At 49.3% G+C, this 12,968-nt stretch overlaps 1 protein-coding gene across 1 annotated transcript in view; it reads right to left on the reverse strand.

Moving 5' to 3' along the window:
- The window catches only part of Stk10 (serine/threonine kinase 10), a 109,910-nt gene that overhangs the window by 53,648 nt on the left and 43,294 nt on the right, over nt 1–12,968 (reverse strand). Inside the window, exons 3-4 of the mRNA XM_008850764.3 lie at nt 8,469–8,517; nt 5,311–5,460 (exon numbers count right to left, since the gene is read on the reverse strand). Coding sequence (XP_008848986.1) covers nt 5,311–5,460; nt 8,469–8,517 — 199 coding nt within the window. The remainder of the gene's footprint in view (nt 1–5,310; nt 5,461–8,468; nt 8,518–12,968) is intronic.

The following is a 12,968-nucleotide window of genomic DNA, read 5'->3' on the forward strand; positions in this document are numbered from 1 at the left end:
AAGAAGAAGAAGAAGAAGAAGAAGAAGAAGAAGAAGAAGAAGAAGAAGAAGTCGTCAGAGTGTTCCTGGCACACTGCAGGTGAGTCCATGTCACTGTATGGTGAAAACTGTCCCATCCAAAACACCACTGTCCAAAATACCACATGCTCTATGGACAAACACTGGCCAGGCCCCTCAGAGGACAGACAGGGAAGCAAGTCTAGAGAAGGCTGGGACCTGCTGGACCTGGGGTGGAGACAGGAGAGAATGGAGGCTCCTGCCCTGCCCAGGGCTCCCAGTGGCCACCTTCTCTGGATCATAGATGAGATCCCAGCAGCCAGTAGCACAGCTGGGCTCATTAATAGAGGGCGTCTCCTAATTGAGAGATGATCTGCCCTCCTAGGGGGTATCACTGCAGCAGTAGCGCCAGGTAGGGAAGTGGGAGCACAGACACACTGCCTCTCTCATCTGAGCCTTACCTTCCTCATCTGTACAATAGGGACCTTGTTATCTAGCTGTGAGTCAGGAAGAATACCCCACCACCACAAGGTTTCTATTCTATTATCTCTAGTTTTGGGGCAACAACAAGTGACCACTTAAAGCCTGTTTTACCATGGACTCCCCATTTCCTTCGGCTCCCTACAGCTGCCATCTTTGTCTCCCTTCTCCCCACATCACCCCTAACTTCAACCTCAAATACAGTCTCCTACTCTTGCTCCCTGCTCTCTCTGCCTCACCCATTCCACATGATTCTCACAGACTGTGAACAACTTGTTTCTCTGGTCAGGCCAAATCCTCAATTTCTTTGGAAAGTCATCTTTCCCACCACATTGACATTGATGGGAAGGAGGACTTCCATATTGCTCTTTGACCCCTCCCTCCGAGCCGGAGACTGACTACAAGCTGGGCCAATCACAGAACCCACTCCTTAACAGACCTTACTGGCACAGAGCCCCGTCAGCTGAGCCAGGCTGGGCCAATCAGAGCCCTTCACTAGGATTACTGACACCTATAGTGGTTTCTGGTTCATCCAGCAGGTAATGCTGGGAATTGTAAAACTAGATCTGGCCAGACGTTTCCAAGACTGGGGCTGGGTATAGAGGCTAACCACTGTACACAGAAAGGCAGAGGCCAGAGACAGGCCTGTGAGAGCTTAACCAGCCACTCGCCATGCCCATCTGTCTTTTTCCCCATTTTGGTTCCTAGAGATCAACATTTGCTGTCTGTCTTCACACAGGCGATGACGGGCTATGTGTTCCCAGAAGAGACTACAAGATGGTAGTAGTTTGCATGTTGGCTGTGAAGCTAAATGCTTTGGTTTGAGGCCCAGTTGCCCTTCTTGCTAGCTGTGTGACACTAGGTAAGTAACCTCTCCAGGTTCCAGATTTCTCTTCTCTCTATATTTTATTTAGCTTTTTTTTGGTCTTTTTGAGACAGGGTCTCCCTGTAGCCCCAGCTGTCCTGGAACTCACTATGTAGACCAGGCTGGCCTTGAACTCACAGAGATCTGCCTGCCTTTGCCTCCTGAGTGCTAGGATTAAAGGTGTGCACCACCACGCCCTGGCTTAGTATTTTTATTTTATGTGTATGAGTGTATTGCCTGCATGTATGTGAGTATACCCCTGTCAATGTCGCGGAGGTCAGAAAAGGGCTTCGGATTCCCTTGGAACTGGAGTTAAGGATGGCTCGTAGCCTCCATATGGGTGCTGGGAATCGAACCCAGGTCCTCTGCAAGAGCAGTCAGTGCTCTTAACCACTGAGCCATCCCTCCAGCCCTGATTCCTCCTCTCTAAAATGCAGTCCGTGACCTCTGAGGATGAAGTGAGCTATCAAGCATTCAGCACTGGCTCACAACACAGTAGCTGTGGTGCCCTCTTACCTGTACCTCACTTTTCCTAATTTCAGTTAGTTACCTGTGGTCAGCCTAAAACATTATCAGTCTTGCTTTGAGAGAGAGAGACAGAGAGACAGAGAGACAGAGAGACAGAGAGGAGAGGATTCATATAACTTGTTATAGTATACTATGGTGCTTTGAATGAGAATGTCTCCCATAGGCTTCAAGTATTTGAATACTTGGTCCCAGTCGGTGGTGCTGTTTGGGGAGGGTCATGGAACCTTTAGGAGGTGTGGCCTTGCTAGAAGAAGCAAGTCACTAGGGTGGGCTTTGAAAATTTATAGCCTGGTCCTGCTTCCATTGTCTCTCTCCTTCCTGTGCCTGCTTGAAGATATGAGCACTCAGCTTCCGGCTGCCAGGCCTCCCTGCCACGATGGACTCTTATCCCTCTGGAACCTTAAGCCCAATAAAATCTTCCTTTTGTAAGTTGCCTTGGCCATGGCTGCAGCAGAAAAGTAACTAATACATACACTGTTACAACTGTTCCATTTTATCACTATTGCTGCTGATCTCTTACTCTGTCTAATTTATAAATGAGGCTTTATGGTGAGTGTACATATATAGGAAAAGCCTAATCTTGGGTTTGGGGCTATCTGGAGTTTGGGGCATCCCCTTGTGGATAAATGGAGAGGAGATACTAGACAGTAAAAGACCCAGGATCTCAGCCTGCTGGAGCAGGAGCTGGGGATGCTGAATTGGAAGTGAAGATGGGGGTAAGAGGTGATTGACTGCTTCCTGGCCCCACCTCCAGCAAAGCTGAGGGCCTTTGTGGGGTGGGGCTGTCAGGATCAGGAGGTAACCAGACTAAAGGAACTATAGCAAAGATGGATGTGACTGTCACCAACTTCCAAATGCTCCAGGCTCAAGCTGGTCATCTTGACCGTTACACCAGTTGGTGCTTCTGCCTGGCACTCGAAAGACCCCAGAAGTTGTGGGATTCACCTCATCTTCCCTGGATTCACCTGGGTGAGAGATGCAGGGATTTGGAGAGTAAGGACCCTCACCTCACAGCAGTACTCTGAGCCCCTCCTTGGCTGGGACAGAAACCACATGTTTGCTGGGCCTCTCAGCTCTGTGGGGCCAACAGGGTGAACTGCTTCGTTGAGTTTACTCCCACCCAGTACACGAGGCAGCACACTTTCAAGTGTGGGAAACTGAGGCTCAAAAGAGTTGCGTGACCTGCCTGAGGTCACCCAATGCTCAGTTCCAGGACAAAACAGATCTTCTGGGTCCAAAGGCCACATCCTGCCAATCTCTCAGTGTCCCAGGGCAGAAGAGTTTTCTCCCTGCACAAATACAGTCCACCCGGTGGTCCAAAATGGGCAGCAGCTTGGGCGATGCTGGACTTGGCAACTAGAGGGAAGCTCAGAGGAAGTCTGAAATCTGAGACAGCAGCAAACAGTCATCACAAGGCAGAAGCAGGTGCTAGGCAGCAGAGAGGCTGTGCCCCTGAGCACCTGCCCAGTGTGACAGCACTCTGCCACTTCACCCCTGCCGTCACAATGACCCCTCGAGGAAGAGCCATGGTTATTTACACTCACTCTGAAAATGAAAGCTCAGATCTGAATGGCTAATACTTGTCTGCAGACCATGAAGCAGAAGTGGTGAAGCCAGGATTTGAACCTGTGTCTGGCTCCCCGGCTTTGCGGCTTACCGATACTACTTGTATTCTGTGGGTGGCACAGATGTCATCTCCAACAAGGTGACACACTTGTCTGGGAAAAAGACCTGCTAAGCAAGTCACTCAGGCAGCTCTGAGTTGTACAAAGACATGAGGCTAGTCAGGGGAGGGTACTAGGGTCCCAAAGAGTGCCAAGTCTGGGTTGGCCCTGGCTCTGTCCTTGTCAGCTGTGTGACCCAGGCTAGGTCCTTGCCTTACTGTGCTGCAGAGGACATCTCATCTCTGACTAACTGAACCCATTCTGCCCCTACCATCATACCACCCCTGCAGTGCTCAGTTATGGGCTCCATGGCACAGTTTCTTATGGGCATAATTAAGATGTCCCTAAAACACCAAGACACCACTAGAGGAAATACAAAAGGTGACTCTTCTATATTGGAAAGACAGGGGTGAGAGTGGAGATGGAGGAACGAACAATACCAGACATTCCTGGACAGTAGAGTTGTCACATGAGCCAGAACTGGAGCACAACTCCCTGCCACACCCACCCGCCTGCGCCGAGTCCGGCAGCCACTAGGGTGCACACATAGGTGATGCACAGGCACCTTGGACCAACATTTCTGGATAAAGAGGCTGGAGGTACTTTGGTCTTTTTCCTGACCCTTCCTCCTGTGCTGTGGACTTTGTATGATGTGCCATTCATCAAATGGCATCACAGGCAATGCTAAAGTAAAGGTGTGGGGAGTCAGCACCACGCTGCAGGGGAAGGAAAGGGTGCGTGCATGTGGTGTTTGGCTAAAAACACTTGTGAAGCATACAAAGGAAGAGGCAACGATGTAAAGATCAGGGTTTGATACTGTTTGCCTTCCACCATACTCATGGGCTCCTTATCTGTGGATTCAACCAACAGAGGATTGAAAATATTCAGGAGGGAGCTGGTAAGATGGCTCAGTGGGTAAAGGTGCTTGACACCAAACCTGATGACCTGAGTTTGATTCCCAGGACCCACATGGTTGAAAGAGAGAATCAACTCCTGCAAGTTATCCTCTAACCTCCACTCTCCCGAGCACATACACAATCAATCAATCAATCAATCGATCAATCAATCAATCAATCTGTACTGAGCATGCACAGACTCTCTACTGGTCCTTATTCCCTAAGCAACATACTGTAACAGGTCTGTATGCAACATGTGCACTGTACTAGGTACGAATCATCTAGAGAGGACAGTGTACAGAGGACATACATGGGTTCTACACAAACACTATGCCATTTTATATAAGGAACTTTAGTATCTGTGGACTCTGGCATCTGTGAGGATCCTGGAGCCAGCCCCTCTGGATATCTGGGTCAGCTCTGTGTGCCCGTTGTTCTATTTATTCTTTTCCACTTGAAGTGGATTGTGGGGTCCCCTCCCATTTGAGTTTGTCTTACTGGAAGCCAGAGCCAGGCTGTGGCTTTATAAGGCTGTTATATGCACCACAGGGTGCTGACCAGCATCCCTGGCCTCTACCCACAAGGTGTAAGCAGCACCCCTGTCCCCAGTTGTCTCCATGCTGACAAACCAGGCTCTGACTCTGAGTCTGGGCAGGGGAAGATAATGTCAGCCTTTAATCCAAGGATGGAGGGGGTGACTCTGGGTAACTTAGAGGCTGTGAGGGTGGCTGTGGAGTGAGGACCTGATACTCACTACCAGGCCCAGGCCTCCTGCTGCTGCTGCTGCAAAACCCAGACAGTACTATCAGCCAGGATACCCAGGATACCCCCGCAGTCAGACTGCATGTGTCCTCAAGCCCTGCCCAGCAGCCCCTCTTACCCAGTCTGATGTCCCCCTCGAGGGTCATAAGCACGTTGCCAGCTTTTAGGTCACGGTGAATGATCCTCTTGCTGTGCAGGAAGTTGAGGGCCTCCAGCATCTGGCGGCACACGACCTGAATCTGGGGTTCTGTGAGGCCTCGGTCCAGCTCTGGAAAAGAGGAGAGCTATTGTCCATCAAGTAGAACTTGCCACTTGCCAGGCCAGCAGCAGGCCCTTTCCAGGTCAGCACAAGCCCTGCACCAGGTCCTCACAAGATCTGCACCAGGCTGGCACAGGGCAGCACCAGGTATGAGCACAGATGCTGCTGGAAGTGGGGGGCACCTGTAGGAGTCAGTTCATATCAAGCCACCACTGGAGTGTGGACCTGTCCTATCTTCAGGACACTTCTGCACAGAGCCACAGCTTTTCTCTCTAGTATGCAAATGTGAACACCAAGGCTCAGAGGTGTCATATGCTGAAGGTCACCCCAGAAAGAAGACATAGATCCAAGGCTCAAACTAGAGTCTGGCTTCAAGTTCATAAATAGCTTACTTTATGCAGAACTTGTGTGGCTGTACTCAGACTGCCTTGGTCCATTTTGTTGTGGCAATTGATGCAGAAAGCATTCAAGGTCCTGCAGGCTGAGAGGGGTGTGGGTGGGATGTCTGATAGTATCACACCATCTGTGAGGTTCTCGTGCTGTACCCTGGCATGGTAGAGGGCATCTCATCTTGAGACAGTAAGTGTGCTGTTGCACCACTAATGCCACCATGGGGGTCACCTCATGACTTCATCTAACCCTAATTCCCTCCCAGAAGTTCACCTCCAAATACCACTAGTGGTGAATCTGAAGATGAAGTTCACAGCACATGGACCTTGGGGGGACACATCCAAACCATAGCACAGATCAGGTCATTGGTGGGCATTGGGGAGTGATGTTTGGAACAGGGTGGGGACAGGCAAAGACAGGTCAGGCTGGGCAGTAATCCCGCCAGGGAGAATGGGAAGGAGCCCCAGAGGTATGAGTGTTTGGCAGTGGGGCATGGGCATCCCAGGTCAAGGAGCCAGCAGAAGGGAGGACCTGGAGGCTACCATGGCTGATGATGGCATCAGGAGATGTAGAGGGTGAAGAGCCAGAGAGCCAGCCAGTCAGTCACTAAGAGCCTTCTGTCTGCTAGCTGGGGACTCCCCAGCCACAGTGTTTAGAGACGGGGGCTCCTCTGAGGTTCAAGGATGAATAGGCCTGAGCAGGTGGGGAGCAGGAAGAACATTCTTGGAAAGGAAACAGCTGTTTGGAGGACGCCAGGGTGGCTGGAGGGGCAGGCTGCATGACAGGCAAGGTGGCAGAGGTCGGAGGCCATTGGGGACTGAGGGAACAGGATCTCACCGGCCTCTCTCTTGGTGGTGACCACAAGCAACTTCAGATTCAGTAGTCAATTTGGCTTTTGCATTTTAAAAAGTCCCTAGTTCAATATTGTATAACTGTATTAATTCAACAGCGAACCTAAAAATTTTATAGCCACTTTTGAAAGAGATGTATCTTTGCTCTGGAAACTGTTAATGAGTATGCTAAAGCTGTAATGAAATGCTTCTTCTAAAAAAAAAAAATCCCTCTAGGAATGGGGATGTAGCTAGCTCAGTTGGTTCAGTTCCCAGCACTACATAAATCAGGCATGGTGGCACACAACCTTAACTCTAACGCTTGGAAAGTGGAGGCAGGTAAGTCAGAAGTTCAAGATCATCCTTGACTACATAGCAAGTTAAAGACCAGCACACGCGCACGCACACACACACACACACACACACACACACACACACACAGAAAGAAACTACCACAATCCTGGGCACACGGTGACTATTCAGAGTGCTATGGTTTGGGTAAGACTTAAGGGTGAGGTTCATGTACTGGTCTCTAGTGTGGAGGTGGTAGAGTCTTCAAGTAGAGGGGCCTAAGGTTAAGGTAATTAGGTCATGGGGCCACCGCCCTCAGAAGGGATTAACCCTAGTCTCAGTTCTTGCAAGAGCCAGTTGTTACAGAAAGAGCAGGCTTCCCCACTAAGCCCTCTGACTTCCTGCCTCTTCATATCATCCCTTCTGCATGCTCTCTCCCCAGTGTGACACCAGTCTTCATGAGGCCCTTGCCAGAGACCCCACTGTAGGCTTTCTTTCAAAATTTTTTTTTCCTTTTTTGAGACGGGGTCTCCCTGTAGCCCCAGCTGGCCTGAAACTCACTATATAGACCATGCTGGTGGCCTTGAACTCACAGAGATTCGCCTACCTCTGCCTCCCAAGTGCTGGGACCAAAGGTGTGTACCACCACACCAGGCAATTAATTAATTGATTAATTAATTAATCAATTAATTCCCCACTGTAGGCTTTTAGCCTCCAAAACAGAGCTGTATAAAACTCTCTTCTCAGGTATTTTGTTGAAACAACAGAAAGTGTTAAAGATACAATATTTTACGGTGTTGATATCACTCAGTTTTGCCAAGGACATCAAGACCTGACCTCCTGCACATTTACAAAGTGGGAAGGTGCTATGGATTGAATGTGTGCCCCAAAGCCCAAATGTTGGGCTTCTGGGAGGTAAGTAGTCTTCTCTAACCACTGGGGAATGGGTTGAGTCTCACATAAGTGGGTTCCCTTCTCTGCTGCCTTCCCATGAGCTCCTGATTTCTGCCTTCAGTGTAGGATGCAGAGGGATTGGCCTTCAATGTGAGATGCAGAGTGACTGGGCTCTTGCCAGATGCTGGCACCTTGCTTTTAGACTTCCCAACCTGCAGAACCATGAACCAAACCAGTCTCTGTTCTGTATGACTCATCTGGCTTCAGGTGTTCTGTGATAGCAACAGAAATGGACTAAGAGAGTGAGTATCCATGGGTGATGCATTTCTATTCCAGTGCCGTGTGGCAGGTTTCACACCATCTTATGGCTATAAAGCTGAAGAGGGTGAACAGCTGATTTAAGGACACATGGCTTCTTGAACAGGAAGTGCCAGTCTTTTGGTGAAAGGCCAGCATTTTCTCTCTACCTCCGAAAGAGAGAAGAAGCTTCATGAAGCTCTGGGAACCCTGGAGTGGCAGGTAGGGTAGGGTAAGGAGTAGTCAGAGCTGTCCAGGCGTATGATGCAAAGCTCAGGGCAAGTTCTTCATCCCAGTGTCTGAAAGAAGACTCACCCAGCATGATGGCATCCACGGCTCCACCAGGGCAGAACTCGATCATGATCTGCAAAAAACACAAAGCAGAGAGGATGAGCGGGGTCCCCTGTGAGGTATCTGTCCCACCCTCTCCTCCTGTCCATATATTTCCTCCCTACCTTCACAGGAGCCCTAATACCCAAGGGAGATGCTTGGGCCCTTTGTCTTTCAGAAGAAGGGAAACCAGGTTGCCCCCAAACCTGAAGTTTCAGTGGAGGCCTCTGCAGCCAGGCCTAGTGCCCTACCCATCCCCCATCCCATCCAGCATTGACCTTCTGTACTGCTGCCCTGCTTCCCAGAGCCCTCCTGCTTCCTACACTTTGAGGCCAAGAGCCTCAGAGAACCTCCTTACCAGTATCCAAGGTGGCCACAGTCTCACAGAATCCTACACCCCAGCCTTCCACCTGCCAGAGCCCCTCCACAACACTGACATGGCCATCAGGGCATCAGGGCCCTGAAGTCAGCTCAGATGCAGAAACTGAAGCCCAGAAAGGGGTGCAACCCACCAAGGCCGCATAGACTGGTGGCAGATCCTAGACTAGAGAGGTTTTCTAACCCCCACAACATTTGTCTATCTGTCCATCCATCACACACCTAGCACACACCTAACAGGTGGGAGGCCCTGGGAGAACCAGAAGCTGTCTAGTGCAGGGGACAGAAAGATAATCCACAGGCACTCCCTCCCTTGCTAACTCTCATCCTTGCTTTTCCTGGCACTCTCTGAACAGAGGCTTTGTTGTCTTCCCTGGGTGAGGATAGCATCTCAGACACTCTAAAATCACCTCCCAGCTTCCAGCTCCCATCTCTACGGTGCAGCTCAGCAGGGGCAGAGCCAGGACCGCAGACTGGCAAAGGGTCTGGCTCTCTCAAAACAGGAAAGCTACACTGGACTGTGACCCAGTTGGCCCCTCACCAGCTCTCCAGCATACAGGAAAAGGCACTTCGGGACTGTGATGCAGTCTTCAGTCTGACCTTCCAGAGACTTCCGAGTGATTAAATACAATGATGTGGTGAGACAGGGTTTTGGGGACAGCCACAGCTAGACCCAAGCCTGAGGTCCACATCCCCTCAGAGTCTCTTCAACCATATGGACCCATTTCCTCAGTATGAAAAGGGACTGCTGCAGCTGTTGCTCCCAGCTGTGGCCAACCACTACGCTGTATTGAGAGACTATGAGCCATGCTGGGATGCAGGAAACCACAAGAGGTCATATGGGGCTGAGCTGTACTGAGGGATGGGCAGTCCTTGGATGCAACGACCACAGAAGGTTAAGTGAGGCCATGAGCCAGGCCAGCAATAGGTGAGTACTAGGGTTAAGAGCAGTAGATAGCCCTGACCCCACCAGCCCTGCCACACACCGTGAAGGGAGCTGCCCAGGGATACTGACTGCTCACATAGCACCGCCTGCATGGAAGGAGGATATGGCTCTGAGGCTGCTTGGTCACCCTTCCTAGCCATCAACAGCAGAATGACCTCAGCTTCCCCAAGACTTCTTTCAATTTTATTTGTTTTTATTTTATTTTGTGTGTTATGCCTGCATGTGTGTAAGTGCACCCTTGTGCAGTGACTGCAGAAGCCGGAAGAGGGCACTGGATCCCCTAGAACTGAAGTTATGGACAGTTGTTAGAGGCTACATGGGTGCTGGGATTCGAACGGATCGTCTGCAAGAGCAGCCAGTAGTCTTAATGGCTGAACCATCTCTCCAGTCACTCCCACGACCCCCACTAAGTCTTCTCTCTAACCTGACAATAACCTGTTCTCCTCCAGATGTTCATCTGCAGATCCACCATACCAGGGAAGAGAAACTCCATCATTTACTCACTCACACACTCTCAGGAATCACACAGGATTTGATACAGGAAGGACTTTTCAGCACCACATGGCACCTGATTATAATCATTTCCAGCTCCACGAGAGACCCAGGCTCTCCCACCAATCTCAGGAAAAACCCAACTTGAAGAACAGTGTTGGGAAAGACACGAATGCTAGCCACCATGCAGGGATACACAGCTGAGTAGGTCAGGTGGAGCACACTCTATTTCACTCTCAGGGACATCAAGCTCATCCTCCCAGTTGGGGCTCAACCAGTACAAACTGCTACGATGATTCTGATGATTCTTCTCAGGAGCTAAAGCTCTATTTTTCCTCTTCTGTTTGTTTCTACTCTGTTTCTGAGATTCCATGAAAGCTGTTTAGTGGTTAGTTTTAATTGTCAACTTCACACAATCTAGAATCACCTGGGAAGAGAATCTCAATGAGGACCAGGTTGGCCTGTGGATATGTCTGTGAAGGACTGTCTCGATTATGTTAACTGAGGTGGGAAGACCCCGCCCCCTGTGGGTGGCATCATCCCCTAGGTTTCAGTCCTGGACTACATAAGAGTGGGGAAAGTGAGCCTAGTACAAGCATGCACATGTATTATCTCTGCTCTTGACTGAATGGGACTAGCTTCTTCAGGCTCCTGCTCCCTGACTTCCCTGAAGTGATGGACTTAAATCTGGAGCTGTGAGCTAAATAAACCCCTTCTCCTTGAAGTTGCTTTTGTGAACTATGAGATAAAATAAGCCCCTTTTCCCCTAATTGCTTTTTTTAATGGTATTTTATCACAGCAACGGGAAATAAAACTGGGATAAAATCCTCTTTCTTCTTACCCAGAAAATGCAGATATGGGCAATGTGTGTGTGCTGTCACACTGACTCCCTGTGTCCTGGAACCTCCTCCCACATTCATGTATGCGTCCCCTGCCGGGCTTCCCCACCACTTGCTGATGGAACAACCTCAAGCCACTTCCAGTCTCTGTAACATGAACACCTATCAGTCACTAGATTTGCTGTGAGGACTGGAGGGGTGATGCCTATAAGTCAACAGACCCCACTCTGTCACACAGTGGGCAGTAACAGGGTCATCAAAATGGAAAAGGTAACAGTCACTTCTGGTGATTCATAAGGGACTATGACATTGAGAACTTCACCAAGTCACAGTTTCCTCATCTGTAAAATGGAACTAACAACTCTGCCTTCAACTTCCCAACTAGAAGGCACAACAGCAAAACTGTGCCTCCGTTGTGCAAAGTCTCTAGAAAAGTCAGTGCAAGTGTCCCACCAAGACCATGCTACTTAGGCTGACCATAAATACATGCCTTTCTGGGACTGGAGAGATGGGTCAGTGGTTAATTGACTGGGTTCAATTCCTAGCACCCACATGGCGGCTACCAACTGTCTATAGTTCCAGGGGATCCGACACCCTCTTCTGACCTCCAAGGGCATTGCATCACAGGGGTGCACTTACACATGCATCCAATACGCTCCTATACATAAAATGAAAATAATAAAAAATTTAAAAATATATATATGCCTTTCCAGAACCACAATATCAGCACACCCTCAGGGTCATCACAAGTCAGTATGAGGAGTGGCCAGGGCCAGGCAGGCCCCATGTCTTTCTGTGAAACACCACTTGCACAATGCCCTTACACAAGATCCACCACTCAGCCTTCCTGAGGTCAGTCCTGGGAAAGCTGTGCATTCTCAGAGTCTCACTTTCTTCCTCTTCTGCAGTTCAAGAAGAGCTCATGACTCCCGTGCTTCCCTTTATTACTATTTTTGCATTGGCTGCTGGGAAGCTCTTGGTGAAGTAAGCCTCCAAGCTAAGGAGTTTGAGTCTCAGGCCTTATTTGTGTTTTCAGGGTTTAGTCTTCAGTTTGTCAGTAGCACACGGATGCAGTGGGGGGGCTTGGGTTATCAGCTTCGCAGGGATTTCACACAACTACCTGGGGTTTAACAACAATCTCAACAGTAAGAGATAAAGTACCTCTCTAATCTGTGGGTTTGGCATTCACACAGACAACCAACTTTGGAATAAAAATATTAGAAACAAATGTGTCTGTAGCAAATACTTTTCTTGTCATCATTCCCTAAATAGTACAGCATGAGTATTTACACAGCATTTACACAGTGTTACAGAGTCATTAGAGAGGTGCAGGTTACACACAAACATGCCACTACAGACCAAAATCTGTGGTGAATATTGATGCAAACACACTCAACAAAATACTAGCAAATCATATCCCACAGCCAATTATGGGGCTGGAGAGATGGATCAGAGGTTAAGATCAAGTACTGCTTTTGCAGAGGACCCAAGTTCAGTTTCCAGCACCCATGTCAAGCAGCTTACAACCACCTGTAACTCCAGTTTCAAGGGGATCTGACGCTCTCTTCTGGCTTCCACAGGCACTGCACTCACATGTATATACACACACACACACATTCATACACACACACTCATACACATACATTTACACATAATTTAAAAATAAAAATAAGCCAGGAGTGGTGGCGCATGCCTTTAATCCCGGCACTTGGGAGGCAGAGGCAGGCAGATCTCTGTGAGTTCAAGGCCAGCTTGGTCTACATAGTGAGTTCCAGGCCAGCTGGGGCTACAGGGAGACCCTGTGTCAAAAAGACAAAAAAAATTTTTTTT

This window comes from Nannospalax galili, unplaced genomic scaffold (genome assembly GCF_000622305.1).
Source record: "Nannospalax galili isolate Female #2095 unplaced genomic scaffold, S.galili_v1.0 scaffold104, whole genome shotgun sequence".
In the NCBI taxonomy this organism is placed as follows: Eukaryota; Metazoa; Chordata; class Mammalia; order Rodentia; family Spalacidae; genus Nannospalax; species Nannospalax galili.